Source organism: Tyto alba, unplaced genomic scaffold, assembly GCF_018691265.1.
Source record: "Tyto alba isolate M040663 unplaced genomic scaffold, T.alba_DEE_v4.0 Super-Scaffold_9, whole genome shotgun sequence".
Taxonomy (NCBI): Eukaryota; Metazoa; Chordata; class Aves; order Strigiformes; family Tytonidae; genus Tyto; species Tyto alba.
In genome coordinates, this window is record NW_024881330.1 from 5,303,559 (window position 1) to 5,317,513 (window position 13,955).

The following is a 13,955-nucleotide window of genomic DNA, read 5'->3' on the forward strand; positions in this document are numbered from 1 at the left end:
CAGAAAGACCTGGGCAGGCTGTAAAGAGTGGGCTAACAAGAAATGTATGAGGTTTAACAAAGATGAGTGCAAGGTCCTGCACCTGTGATGACATAACCAAAGAGATCAGGACGAGGTAGGATTTCTGTGTGGCTGGGAAGTAACTTTGATCAACGGGACCTGGGTGTTGTGGCAGACAAGAAGCTGAAGAGGAGTCAGCCATGTGCTGCTGCAGCAACACAGGCAGATTGGATCCTGGGCTGCATCCGCAGGGACGTTGCTAGCAGAGACAGAGATGTGACCACCTCACACCACTAAGCCCTTTCCTGGTCGCACAGGGAGTACTGTGTCCAGTTCTGGTGCCCACAGCTCAAGGAAGACATGGACAGGCTGGAGAGGATCCAGACGGGTGGCACAAAGATGATCAAAGGCTGGAGAACCTGCCTGATGAAGAAGGAAAGACAGAAGGAGTTGGGTCTTTTTCTCCCTGGAGAAGAGAAGGCTCAGAGGGGATCTCATGATAGTATTCCAGTACTTAAAGAGCAGCTACAAAGAAGATGGAGCCTCTTTCTTCAGAAGGAGCAAAATGGAGAACTCAAGGGGCAGTGGGTAGAAGTTGCACTGGTAGAGGTCTCATTGCAATGTAAGAAAAAAAAAATTCAGTAAGTACAATCCTTCACTGGAACAACCTCCTCAGTGACATGCTGGAGATCACATTGCTGGGGTCTTTCAAGCTGTGATTGGACAAGGTTCTCAATGTCAGGCAGATTCCCTTTCCCACAAAAGTTTGCACCAGAGTATGTTTTGAGGTCCCTTCCAACCTTGGCTTTCTGTAATGATTCTGTATCACTGAGTGTAACTCTTATCGTTTGCAGAACATGGGAGATCAAACAAACGGTGATGGTACTCAGTAGATGTGTTCTAGGAAAAAAGATACGTTAAGTTGGATACTCAAGTGATATTGGTATTCACTGTTTTTAAATTTTTTAAAGAAAATCATATTAATATTTTGTATTGGGTCTTTTCCTCTGAAATCTTCTGCTGTACCTTGTATACCTAATGATTAATTGTTTCCTGATGTCAGTTATATCTATTATCGTTATGCCACTGTAGAAGTTCTATATCTGGTTGTTTTAAAAAAACCCAACAAAGCGACACCTTGACAGTATTGATTATTTGGGTATTAAGGCCCAGTACCTTTATTGATTTCAATCAAGGCTGACATTCTTCTAGCTCATAACTGCATGTCTACTATTTTGTCATTTCCTTGATGGAAGTGTTTCTAGAAAGTGTTATTATGAGATACATAAGAGAATCTTTCCATTGTTGGAGAATGTGTTTTCTATAAGGAGGTGTATGGATGAGAATTATATTTCCAGCTCTTCAGGATTTACTGTAAATAGCATGGAAGCAGGTAATAGTTACAGTTTCGATTAACTCAAAGGAGGAGTCATCCTGTGATAGGTTAGGGAAACTGGAATACAGGTAGATAGAACATCAGCACAACCAATATTTGACAGCAGGAAAAAAAAAAACCTTCACAGTATAAAATGTATGTTTCTGATAAACAGGAAAACTAGTTTTTTTTCATGTATATAATCTGCTACACAGTCTAGTAACATTATGTAATTGCTGTTTTCTGATTCTAGGAAAGCTGCAGGGTAACAAGACTTATCTTTGCATTCAGTTATGAGGAAAAAATTGTAACATCTAATTACAAAGAAAGTGAGATTATAGTTTTAATATAGTAAGGAATAATTAAAAAACAAATAAAAAGCTGTCCTCTTGAAAGCCTGTCTTAAAACAAACCTGTGAAAAAACTGACTCAGTTGCTTTGGTGGTGAACTACAGCCTTTACAGGTGCCATTGCTAACTTGGCTTGTTATAAGTTAAATGAAAATCAACCAGCTGGAAAAGATGCTGTGCTACAGGTGTTGGCTATTTTGCAGACACTTTATATGCCTTAAGCTTTTATAAATCTGTAAGGTCAGGAAAGATGTTTGTGAATGCTACGCTAATGGCCTGCAGAAAGACTGCTGTAGCCTTCTCAGAATTAATTACTTGGAGTATCTGTGTAGGTGTTTTTGTTTTGTTTTTTTATTATTATTATTTTACATCCTTGGTTAGAACACATAACTATTTGCGCTGAGGGAAAAGGCAATTTTGCTTTATTTGTAGTGATGAAAAAACAATTTCCTGCAACTGCAGAAAATATTTGAGTAACTTTGTGGATAATCATTAGGCAGTAAGTTAGATAGCAGTGTTAAAAACTTACTCAGATAGGATAAAAATAAAACTTTCTGAGAATCTGTTGCCTCTCATAGTTGTTCCAATTATTAGTGAGTGCTCATGTCTACCTAAATAGCATGATCCTGTCTTCTCTCATCTTAAAAATTTAGTTTCCATAGGTGTGTGAACATTGACAGTATTACGTATTTGAGGAATAGCTTTTGATAGTTTATATTCTTAAGCTTTTTTAACTTTAATATGTGATCATGTGCTCATGCCCTTTTTGACTCTGCTGCCATATTTTTTTATTGTGGTAACCTTTTTAAAATGACATAAATGGAAAAACGAGAAAAAGAAAAGGTGGAGCAGCTTTCTTCTGCTAGAATCGGTAACCTTACTCTGACACCTCATGTTCTTTCTGAATGATAGCTTTTGGGGATTCTGATAAACTGGTTTATAATTGTTCTGTATTTTCTTTTTGTGCTTTGAGTTCTCTCCAGCTGCAGTGAGTCATGAAAGTTTTCAGTTTGGTGCAACTGCCTTTTGTACAACTCTTGTTACAGGGATTGGTCTTTTACATGAATGGGTGGTATTTTTGCTTTGGGTATTGTCTTGTATTGTCAGTTCTGAGGGTAACAGCCACCTAGCTTCAAAAATTGTCTGAAACTTTCTAAAACAATTTGCTGGTGTGTCTGCGTCTCTTCATACCCTGAAGTACTAGGATTTGAACTATCAGATAAGGTCATGTTGCCTTCTGAAAACTCAAGGCTTCTTTGATGTCTCTTATATCCCCATGTCCAAAAATAGAAGTGACTTTTCAAAACAGACTATTTTTTTTTGAGTTACGTTAGGATTTAAGTGACTAAAGGATGTTTTGAAGTTTCATTTATAAGAGGTAATTATTTCTGTAAAAGTTAAACAATGTGGCTGGCATCTTATTTTGACTTTCCAAGTCTTTAAGTATCTGAAGTTAAATGCACAGAATCCACTGATTGATACGTTCAGTTTTGAAGAATGAGTTGCAGAAATGCTGTTTCTGTCCTTTAGTGCTATTTTTGTATGAAGTTTGTCATTTTAAACGCCTTTGCAAAACGTGTTAGCAGCTTCAGTGTAATTTAAAATATTTTATATTTCTTTTGGTTGTGCATGCCAGATACTGTACACTAGGTGTCAGCATTGGTCCACCGTCAGAACTCAATTATTGCTTGCTACTGGGATGTAGATTTGAAGTAGTTGGTAGCTTCCAGAGTTTCTGTGGCACTTTCTTCTTTGCTGTCTGATTTCAAAGCAAGACTGTCATTCAAAGCAGAGGGGAAAGAATGGTTACTTGGGAGTTTGCCAATATATTAATAAGCTAAAGGAGCACATGCTGCTAGTTACTCACCAAGTTTGTTTCAACTTTAAGCCTAACAGGGCTTCACCTTTTGCTGAATTCTTCCTTATTAATTGGCAGTCTGCATATGTATAGTATCATGGAATGAAAATTTTGTGATTTACAAGATCAGAGACATAAAAATTGGGACAGTAGTTTCTTTGCTTTCATAGCTTGAGATTTCAAGATTAATAATTAGATTTAATCTTAAAGGGATGAAAATGTTTAACTTGGTAAATCAATAGATTTTGGAAGTGGTATGTATTTGCATTCTTATTATACACATGAGTGTCATGTTAAATATCTTCCATATAATGTGGAGCTGTTTAGCTGTTATTGACTGTTTTGAGTATTTACTTAGTACTACTGACAAATAAAGTTGCTAAAGAACTCTATCTTTGCTGCCTTTGTTAGCTGTTGAACTTGAAGCAAGTTTAAGTTTTCTTGCCAGCAGAAGCTGTCATGACTGGCTATATGCAAAATCACTGGCCTTCTGTAGTGTTGGAGATATGTCTACTACATTTTTTTTTCCTACTGTGTTTTTTTTTTTTTTTTTTTTTCCCAAAACTCAGACATACGCTTTAAAATTTTGATTAAAAACAATCATTTTTCCCTCTAAATTTCAGCTTTCAGAAGAAGAGAAAATCCAGCGTTACAGCATTCTTTCTGAGCTGTATGAACGTATTGGTTTTCACCGCAAGTCTGCTTTTTTCAAGCGTATAGCAGCAATGCAGTGTGCTGCACCTAGCATCCCTGAACCCGGGTGGAGGGCCTGCTACAAATTGCTTTTGGAAACTCTCCCTGGGTATAGTTTATCATTGGATCCTAAAGATTTCAACAAAGGTAAGTGTCTCTGGGCAAGTATGGCTTAGCATAGTATATCTCTCATCTGGCTTTCTATAACTAATTTCCTTGAGAGATTTCAAATTAAACCAAAATCATTTACCTATTTGAAACTAATTGTGGCAGATAGAACAGTTCTTTAATGCTATACTTTCACTTTTTCTTAGTGGTGCTTTCAATAATTTCAAATTTCTGCAAGCTGCTGCTGAATGTGTTGCTGTATTCCTCTGCAGCAAATAATGATGTTTTATTTATGAGAGCTTAGGTTCCACTCTTTTTCAAAAATGTCTTTGTTTTGATTATATACTTCTCAGTATAAAAAAGGTAATACTTTATTTTTTAGTATTTTTTCAGTTAAAGTGCCTTCAAGTTGTGTATCAAAAATCGTATATCTCTTGGTATTTGTTGCTGTTTAATCTTATAGTGAAGGAAAGAAAGATTCTTTTACATATTTTTGTATGTACACATGCATATAATGTAATTATGTCTGTATCCATGGTCAAATATACCACATTTTCCCACAAATTAGATCAGACTGATGTTATCTGTAAGACTAGCATTTGGTTAAGACATTTCAACAGTTTTTAGATGCTATGTATCATTTGAATTACTGTTTTATTGCATCTGTTAAAAACCAAAGGAAAAATAGTTCGTAAGAACACATGCCAGTTCTTGTAGCTGCTAAATACTGTGTTCGCTTTCTGCCCTTCTTTAGGAAAGCTAGCTCTTTCAATAATTTTATCAATCTTATCTAAAGCTGTATATAAAGTAATAATTTAAAAAATTGTCTAGATTTTACTATACCGTGCAGCATTTTTCTTCTAAAGGAAGAGACAGCTAATATGCTGCTTGGGAACTCCTTTTGAGTAAACCTTTCCACGTTGCCCCCAAATTTGCATTCTTTTGTTTAGTAGCATTTTGGGGACCATTCACTACACGTAGCTGCAGGAGAGGAGCATCAAGCAATGGTCTGGGCATGTGTTGGTGGAAAGGAGGTGGAGTTCACCAGTACGAAAACTCTGAACTGGTTTAAATATGAATAAACAGCAGCTGGAATATTATGCTGCCATTTGTGAGAGTACATAGACTAATGTTGGGATTTCAGTTTGATGTCTTGCAAGTTCATTTGTAAGTTTAGTTGTTTCTGTATATGCTAGGTCACTTAGCCACTGAAATAATGGAGCTATCTCGTCAGTTCTGTCAAAGGAGACTATGGAAAAGCTCATCTGGCTAGCCACTAGTTGAAATTTTCCAAGCTCTCTTAGCTCCATTGATGAAACAGGCATGTAGACAACTCATTGTACATGTGGATGGTTAAGTTTTTTTTAAAACTGGTATGATTTTAGCAGTGACTGAAAGAAATTATATGTGGGACGAGACAGAAAATAGGAAGTGGACTAAGCAGGAAAACACCAAGAGTCTAGGAAGAGGGAAGGTATGGGGGAAAGTATGCTGTGACCTATGACGGAAAAGCAGAGGATTGGGATGGGACTGTACTGGGAGAAGAGGTTGTAGAATTTCTGCAAGAAGTGGTGATTAAAAGTCAGAAAGTTACATGATTAGTATTTATTTTTAATTTTTACCTTACCTTTATATTGCACTGAAGTGCTTTGTCAGATTTCACACCTAAAATGGCTGTTTCAGAGACATATGGGAAGATCACTGTAAATAGTACGAACTACATAATAAGAATGACATTTCACATATGAAAAATAATGAGACTCTTGTGTGCAAAATATAAACTCTCAAGGTTTGGTTGCAATAAATATTTCTAGAAAATATTAGAAGGAATGGTGTTTGGAAGTTTATGAAGTATTGCAAATCTTGGAATATCTATTATATAAAAATTATCACTCTTGCTTACTACTAGAAACAGGCTAAGTTTTATGAAGAGTACTGCATACTACGTTTTTGAAAGAAAAGTTACGTTATGATAATCTGTTTGTTTTTACCATAGGTACTTTGCAAACATTAAATAATTCATAGTCTGAAACTTAGTTTTTAAAGTCTGAAAATCAGGAAATGTACTATGTACTGTAGTTTTATTGTTTTTTACTGACTTTTAATGGCCAGGAAAGCATTTAGAGAAAATATCTTTTGCTTGATCTTTAAAGAGAGTTAAGTAGACCTTGATTTAGATAAAAATGGAGTTTCTGTATGAAATGTCATGTGCATTTCTTGTTCAGAGAACTTAAAAAATACAAAACATTAAAGGTTTTGTGTATCATTTTGTTTTTACTTCATGAGAAGTGTTAATTTTCTGAATTCTACGGATAAATTTATTAATTGATAGACAAGCATGAGGCAAAAATTACTTTCACACTGGAATATTCAAGCAGATGCAAAAATCCTAATTTTTTTTCTGTTTTGAGTGCAAGAGTCGGATTTTGTAATTATTGGCTTCATTAGGTGATTTTTGTAAGTGTCATTAAATTACTGCTTAGTATGTAAAGAAAATCAAAACCAATTGGTTTGTGATGACATCTAGGTTTAAAAAGTATTAAATGACTGCTTGCTTTATAGGAACTCACAGAGGATGGGCTGCAGTACAGATGCGTTTGCTTCATGAACTTGTGTATGCTTCCAGAAGAATGGGCAATCCTGCTCTGTGTGTCAGGCATCTATCTTTCCTGCTCCAGACCATGCTGGATTTTCTTTCTGATCAAGGTATGATTTTAAAAAGAGATATTTGCACTTTTTTCTGTCCTACAGTCAAATAATGTGACTTTGTTTTGTAATATACTTGATTTGAGAAATAATGGAGCGCACAGAAGTTAGGGAATTCTGTGTGTGCATGAGGTAGCTTGTTGATGGTAATTAATCATGTATACAGTGTTATTAGTTATAACTATTAGTGTTCTGACCTTGATGTGTAGTATCTGAAGTAAAACTTCCTTTAATATTTTCCATCTGTAGATTGACTGCCTCAAGACTAATGCTCTATTTCCTCTGTGGATATTCAGAATGTGATCAGAGGGTTTAGTTTGCATGTGAATTTAAAAAAGAAGCATTATTTTAAAATACTAGCAGCTTTCATAAGTGTTATTAATGAATAAATTGAGAGGAGTTGAGGTTGAAAAGTGAATTCGGAAAAGAAGAGTGTGTGATAGTTCAGACTGAATCTACCATGAGTTTTCTGTTGAAATATGTTTCCCGATGAAACATTGATAGTGTGGATACAGAATTCATTTAAGGGAATAGGCATGATTCTTATCTTTCTATTTGAGAGAGTGAACTTGAATAAGCTAAATGTGATGGAATTGAATTAGACAGTTTAACTAAATCAGTAGGATTAAGTTTCTCTAAGTCTCTGTGGTTTCTTTAAAAAGAAAAGTTTTTAATTCAGTACATTTCAGTGGGATTTATTAAATTTGTCAGTGGATGACAATGGAATGAATGTGTCTGTGGATGAGTTTCAGAAATGGTAATGATGTGTATGAGGACTGTTTTGTGGGGGAGGGCCACGCAACATTTACAAAATCACTTGGAAAAGCAAACAGTGACAACTGTTATATTTGTATTATGTTTCTCAGGAAAAGTACTTCAAACAGGTTTGTTTATTGCTCAGATTAATGAGACTGAACTAGTGGTGAAAGATTTTAAAAATGCTTTTGATTCACAGTAAGCTAGGTAAAAAGTGCATTTTTTTCAGTTATTCCCTTGTTTATAACAAAGAGGGTGGGAGAAGAACGGTGTAGTTCTGGTTTGGTTTGGTTTTTTCTCCTTTAGTTATGTTGAAATGTCTCTCCTTGGTGACTGTAGTTGAGCTTTACGTCTTTGCCTGCCAGTGAATTTCCTCTGTTTAGTGGCTCAAATTGGTAGAGGAGGAAGGAGAGGAACTGAGAAGAACCGATAAACTGGAGTAAATTATCTTTCTGTCTGTAGATTTTATTTGCTGTCAAAAGATCCTAGGATTTTCCGAGACGTTTAATGAAGCTTCTTTGATATATGTATGGAAAGTTTGACTGGAGACCAGGATTTAAGCTCTTCTACTATGCATGTCCACGTATGATATTGCTAATCCTTAATGCTAAAAAAGGTTTGAAGTCTTAAATAGAAGCAGCTTTTGTGTTGTCTTCAGACATTATATGAGTAAAGCTTCCAGTTTCATAAGACCTATGGTAACTGTGATGTTTAGTGTCTTTGAAAAATCAAACTAAATGTTCTCCAGTGTGTTTGAAAAGCATATGAATCTTTTTCTCCTTCTTTCCTGAAGACATCCAAAATAGAACTGCTGTTGTGTTTAAAGTCTTCTATTGATAGCATGTTGCTCAGACACAGTGGTGTTTCAGACTAGCTACAGTGTGGATGACAGTGCCAGCAATGTATTTCTGGGTTGTAATTTTTTGGTAATTCTTCTGAGATTTATATTGTGTGATGTTGTGCAAAGGTCCATTTAGCATAGAAAATCACTTTAAATTTATAGTTCCTTTTAAAAAATCAGAATATTAGGAAAAAATAAACCAACAAACTCCCTTCAACGCTGGATTGTAGTAAAGGAGAAAAGCAAGATGATTTGAATACATAGGATTATGCTACTTACTATTTTAATTCTGTAGACTTTCTCCCTTATATTACGAACTTTTAAAAAGTGTTGTAATTAGTATTCTTCTCTGAAAAGCACATGACTGAAACTTCCAGGTTTTCTTAACCAGTTAAAGGTTTAATTAGGAAACTGAAGTAATACAGTAGCATTTGAGTTCAAGAATGCTAAGATATTATTATTTTTCTGTTCTGCATATAAAGTTGCCAAATTACCAGTTACTAGGTGGAGGAAACCTCGTTTTTTAGAAACCAAGTTTTTACCTGAATATGTTTTTTCTAAAATCAAATAAACTTCATATTTTTAAAGCTTGTAATTGATAACATATATAAATACTACACTTGTATTTAAAATTCAGGTAGTTTGAAGATCATCTTTAAAAATAGAACAAATAGAAGTGAAAACTCTAAGCTGAAAGTAAGTTACCGCTTAAACATTTGGCACTGGAACTTGTTCTTCTAACCCTTTTTGTCTCAGGATTAGCTGGCTCTACATAGAAAAGTAATATTCTCTCATTCTCGTTGGGTAATCTAGTTCTGTTCATTTATTGGTGCAGTTGAAGTTGAGATACTGGGACTTCAGAAGACAGAAAAAATTGATTTCTTCTTTACTTCAAGTAAAAGTTCAGAAGATGAGATTTAGTAGTTATAATGAAAGACCTATTAATTAGGAGCATTTGCTTCTAGTCAAAACTGGTTTGTGTTTAAAACAAAATTTTCTTGTATTTTAATTGAATGACACTTGGAAATTATTTTAAAATACAACTTTTGTGTATGTTTACTTGAATTATAATTTCCAACCATGCAGCCTGGCAAATCTGAATAAAAAGTATCATCAAGTAAATGGGAGATGTCAGTCACTATTTTAACAACATGGAAGCTAAGAGTCTGATTTAAAATTAAGCTATTTAGTTACATAAATATGTAAAATGCAGTCTTCTGCTTAGCAAAAAGAGGTACCAAATTCTGCATAAAAGCTCTCTAATCTCAAGCTATTATGTTTTAATGTTAACAAGTCCTTGAGAATCACTCTTTCTTGAAATAAGAATTAAAATGTGCAATCCCAAAGTTGCTTGGAATTAAATCTATCTCTTTTGCATAATGCTTTTTGAAATGTTACACTGCGTGTAGAGCTCACACTGAATTTGGTTTGGGTAAGGTCAGATACTTGGAAAAAAACCCAGTATTTTATTGTGGATCTTTATTGGTAATATCCATACTACTTAAAAGACTGATTTGTACTGTGTGTAAATGCTTCTGAGTCACCTCATCTATTAGAGCCTGTCTAAACACAGAGCTACTTGGAAACAACTTTTATTGAAATGTGAGTGTCCACACAGAAACGACTTACAGAAGGCATGTCCGTCACCCCTGCAAGCCCACATTGTTTCAGACATTCAGTAGGTTTCCAACTGTCATGCCTGCTGTTTTGCTTTTGGTGGCAAGGACCTCAGTGCACCGAGGTGACTTTTTCTCACCATTCATGATATGGGATGAAACTAGGAATGCTTAATTCCTTTTTTTTTGTGGGCAAGTTCAGTTCATTAAAGATCTTTGAGGTTTGTCTGTTTGGTTATTTTGGAAATAATGTACACTTTTCAGTGCTTCTCAGTATACCTCTGCCATGAAGATCTTCCTGTCCTGATTGGTGTTGTGCTTCAGTTCTTTTCAGCCTTCTAGTGAGAGGACAGGCTTCACATCGGAGATCTTATTGCTCTGTCTATTGTGTACTTAATTAAACTACTGACTCTGTTGTCATTCTGCCTTGCATTAAACATTCAGAAGTCATTTTTCATCTGTTGACCAGTGTTCTGGATGTCTTTATTCTTGAGGTGTGTGACACTAGGTGATGGGAGAGAACAATATCTGAAGTACTTTCTGAAATGTCCTAAGGTGCCTTTCTGTCATTCCGGTGTGTGATTGATTCTTACATTGGACACTACTGTTAGTTCCAGCTGCATCCTCTGTTACCAGACTTTAGGACAGAGGTTGGTTCCCAGATTGAGATTGTGGAGGCTAAAATGAAGCTGCAGGTTGGCCTTTTGACACCAGTTCTGCCCGTTGGTCCTGGATGGTCAGCAGGCAAAGGTAACAGAACAAATGACAGTGTTCTGTATTTTATCTTGTCTCCATCATGGTTATCGATTTTGTATACAGCCTACATGATTGTCTGAGCTCTCTTGGGACCCTCTAGGTGCTTCTCTAGCCAGCTGGGTTGTCAGCACAGGTACTATTACAGCATTAGTATGGCCTTTGATATCTCAAAATGTTCTGCTGTTCTTATTCCCTAGATTAACATGAATACTCTCTTGAGAAACAGAACAATGTTGGCTAACAATAGCAAGAATGACCATGTGGCCTCTAATATATGTGTATGTTTACCTTTCAACACGAGACAGACAGAGAATAGTGAATATCATGTGATTCAGAGTCTTTCTGTGATGACCTCTGCCTTTAGTTTTTTCGGCAGTAGCAGTGACCAAAAATAAAAAGGCTGTTCCACAGCTGCGACCAGAAAATGCCTGGCATCTTGGCAAATAAGATACACTTATTGTTCCAGTTTTGCTGATTTGGTTATCAGGGCTTCTTTGGTCATTGAGTATAAGATTTTGAACAATTTTAGTTTATTTATCTTTCTACTGATGCCATGAAGAAATTTTGTTTTAGCAAACTAAAAATTATATCCTGGCCTTCAATAGAGACATGCCCTTCCCAGAGTGGATACTCATCACCTTGGCCACAGCCACTGATTCTGCTGAAAGACTTGAAATCTTTAGTGAAAGGCTTAACTTGTTATGACACTTCAACTAGAGAACAGATGAGGTCCTGCATGTGATGAAGGACTTTGGGGGTTTTCTTGCTGTAGCTGGATATTTTATCTTCAGAAGCAAACCTTATCAACAGAATTCATCAGTCTCCATTAGGAGGGATTTCTCGCTGTGGATTTTAATTTTTCAGTATGCCTACTTTATTATATTTCCATACAGGCATTGCACGGGAAATACTACGGAGTGGTTGAGCTCATTACTTCATCAGGAACTGTTTTTATGGTTTATCTCAAATACTGACTGCATGCCATGGCTACACTTGGTCAGTGGGATGATAAAAACATAGCTAAAGAAAAAGGGTTCTGTTCCTTTGAAGGTCCTGAGTTGAATTTCCAGAAAAATCCCTGGTTGTCTAAACTTCATTGATGTGATTCTGAACTCCATGATGGCAGGATTCCTTCCCTACTGCAGTACTGGATATTACTTGACACTTCAAAATCATGACTTGTTGATCCATACCACGTAAACCTTAGAGGTTGGTAAGTTTGGCTTCAGGCTGTTTTCTCGTGGAAACAATCTCTCACCTTCCAGAAGATGCTTATTCTCAGCCTATGCTGAGATCATCCTCCCTGATGAAGAATTTCTGCCAAAATTTATGCTGAATGCTATTTCAGTTCTCCTCATCCTCTAGATCAGTTGTGATGGACTTGTCAGTGTTGGCTGGGCAGACTGCTTTGATGCCTTGACAGCTTAGAGTTGTTGGTAGTTGGAGGACCAGGGGCTGCATGCCAATAATCTGAGATCGCTTTCAGAACCATTTCATCCTCCTTTTAAGACTGCTGTGCTCCAGTGATGGCTGACATGTCAACTGCCGGGGTGAGGTCTGTGCCTTTTGCAAAGAAGTGATGAGCTTGATCTAAGGAAAAAAAAACCCAAATCTTGTTTATCTTTAGAAATTATGGTTAAGCCTGGACTGATCATAATTTGATGATGTCAGACATGGTGTCTGACAACTCTTAAAATATGCCTTTCTAGCTCACAGCTTGAAAGAGGAAACTATGCAGTATTTTACATTTTTATTTATAGAACAGATTGCATATGCATTCACTTGGTGATATTTAAATTTCAAATTGCTAGGTAGAAATATAGGAAATAAAGAATATTAAACTGGGCTTGAAAAAATTGACAGCTAGACCAAAAGCGAATTGCATAAATGCCCTTAAGTGTAATGCTTCTGCCAAGCCTATATTGGCAGCAAAGACCAGACTCTTATTTCTGAGGATCTTTACTTAAAACATTGTCTCGAATTTCTACCCAAACACCTGGGAGAATGAAATCAAGCTGCATGGGAGCTTGGCGAGTTAGATTTCCACACAGAGATTTGACTAAATGGCATTTCACTGGAGAAAGGGATAAGAATAGCCTATAAACCTATAAATAACTGCTGCTACTCTAGATTGTGGAATAATTTAAAACCACTTTTTGTTTTGAGGGACTGCTGGAGCAACTTGTTACTTTATGTTCACCTAGCTATATCCTGTTCTCTCCTTTATGTCTTGCTATGACTGTCTCATTTTTTCCCTGTTTAGACTGCTGTAACAAGATTTTTGAGAGCTTTAGCTCATTTTTTTAGCTCGAGCCAGTTACTTGCCATTGCTCCCCTCTGTTTGCCGTTCCTCATGCCTATTCCAATAATGCTCCTCTTATTTTTTTTTTTCCCCCCCTGTTTATATTCAGGTTACAAGAAACAAGATTGTATTAGAAATAAAACGTAGTATGAAAAAATAAATATACCCGATTTTAAACTAAACAAACCACCTTGACAGTAGTATTAAACTTTGAAAGGAGGAGATATGTAAAAGTGAAGAAGTTAAAAGGAGTGATACGTTTGCTGGTAGCGTGGAAATTGCTTAAAGATGTCATAGTAGATTCTCAGTAAGTGTATTATCCTTCTCCATTAAAATAAATCAAAAAATAATGATAAGAACAAGGGTAGCTAAACAGCAAAATAAATGCAATTGGTGGAGAAAAAAAAAGTTTACTGTATAAAAGTGAACGTTGTATCCAAACGTAGAAAGTAGAAGGAAATGTCAACCCTGATAGATTAAATAAGGGGGGGGAGGAACATAAGCCCAGAAAAGATTGAGGCGTAACTTGCTGAACTCATGAAAGCTAATAACTTCTTCAAACATATTAGAAGCAGGAAGCCTGCCAGAACTGAA

At 36.0% G+C, this 13,955-nt stretch overlaps 1 protein-coding gene across 4 annotated transcripts in view; it reads left to right on the forward strand.

Annotated features, from left to right (window-relative positions):
• TRAPPC9 (trafficking protein particle complex subunit 9) overlaps positions 1–13,955 on the forward strand; it is a 518,594-nt gene that overhangs the window by 28,920 nt on the left and 475,719 nt on the right. For all 4 annotated transcript variants that reach the window (XM_042785807.1, XM_042785806.1, XM_042785809.1 and 1 more), the window contains 2 exons: positions 4,207–4,423; positions 6,947–7,090. In XM_042785807.1, coding sequence (XP_042641741.1) covers positions 4,207–4,423; positions 6,947–7,090 — 361 coding nt within the window. The remainder of the gene's footprint in view (positions 1–4,206; positions 4,424–6,946; positions 7,091–13,955) is intronic.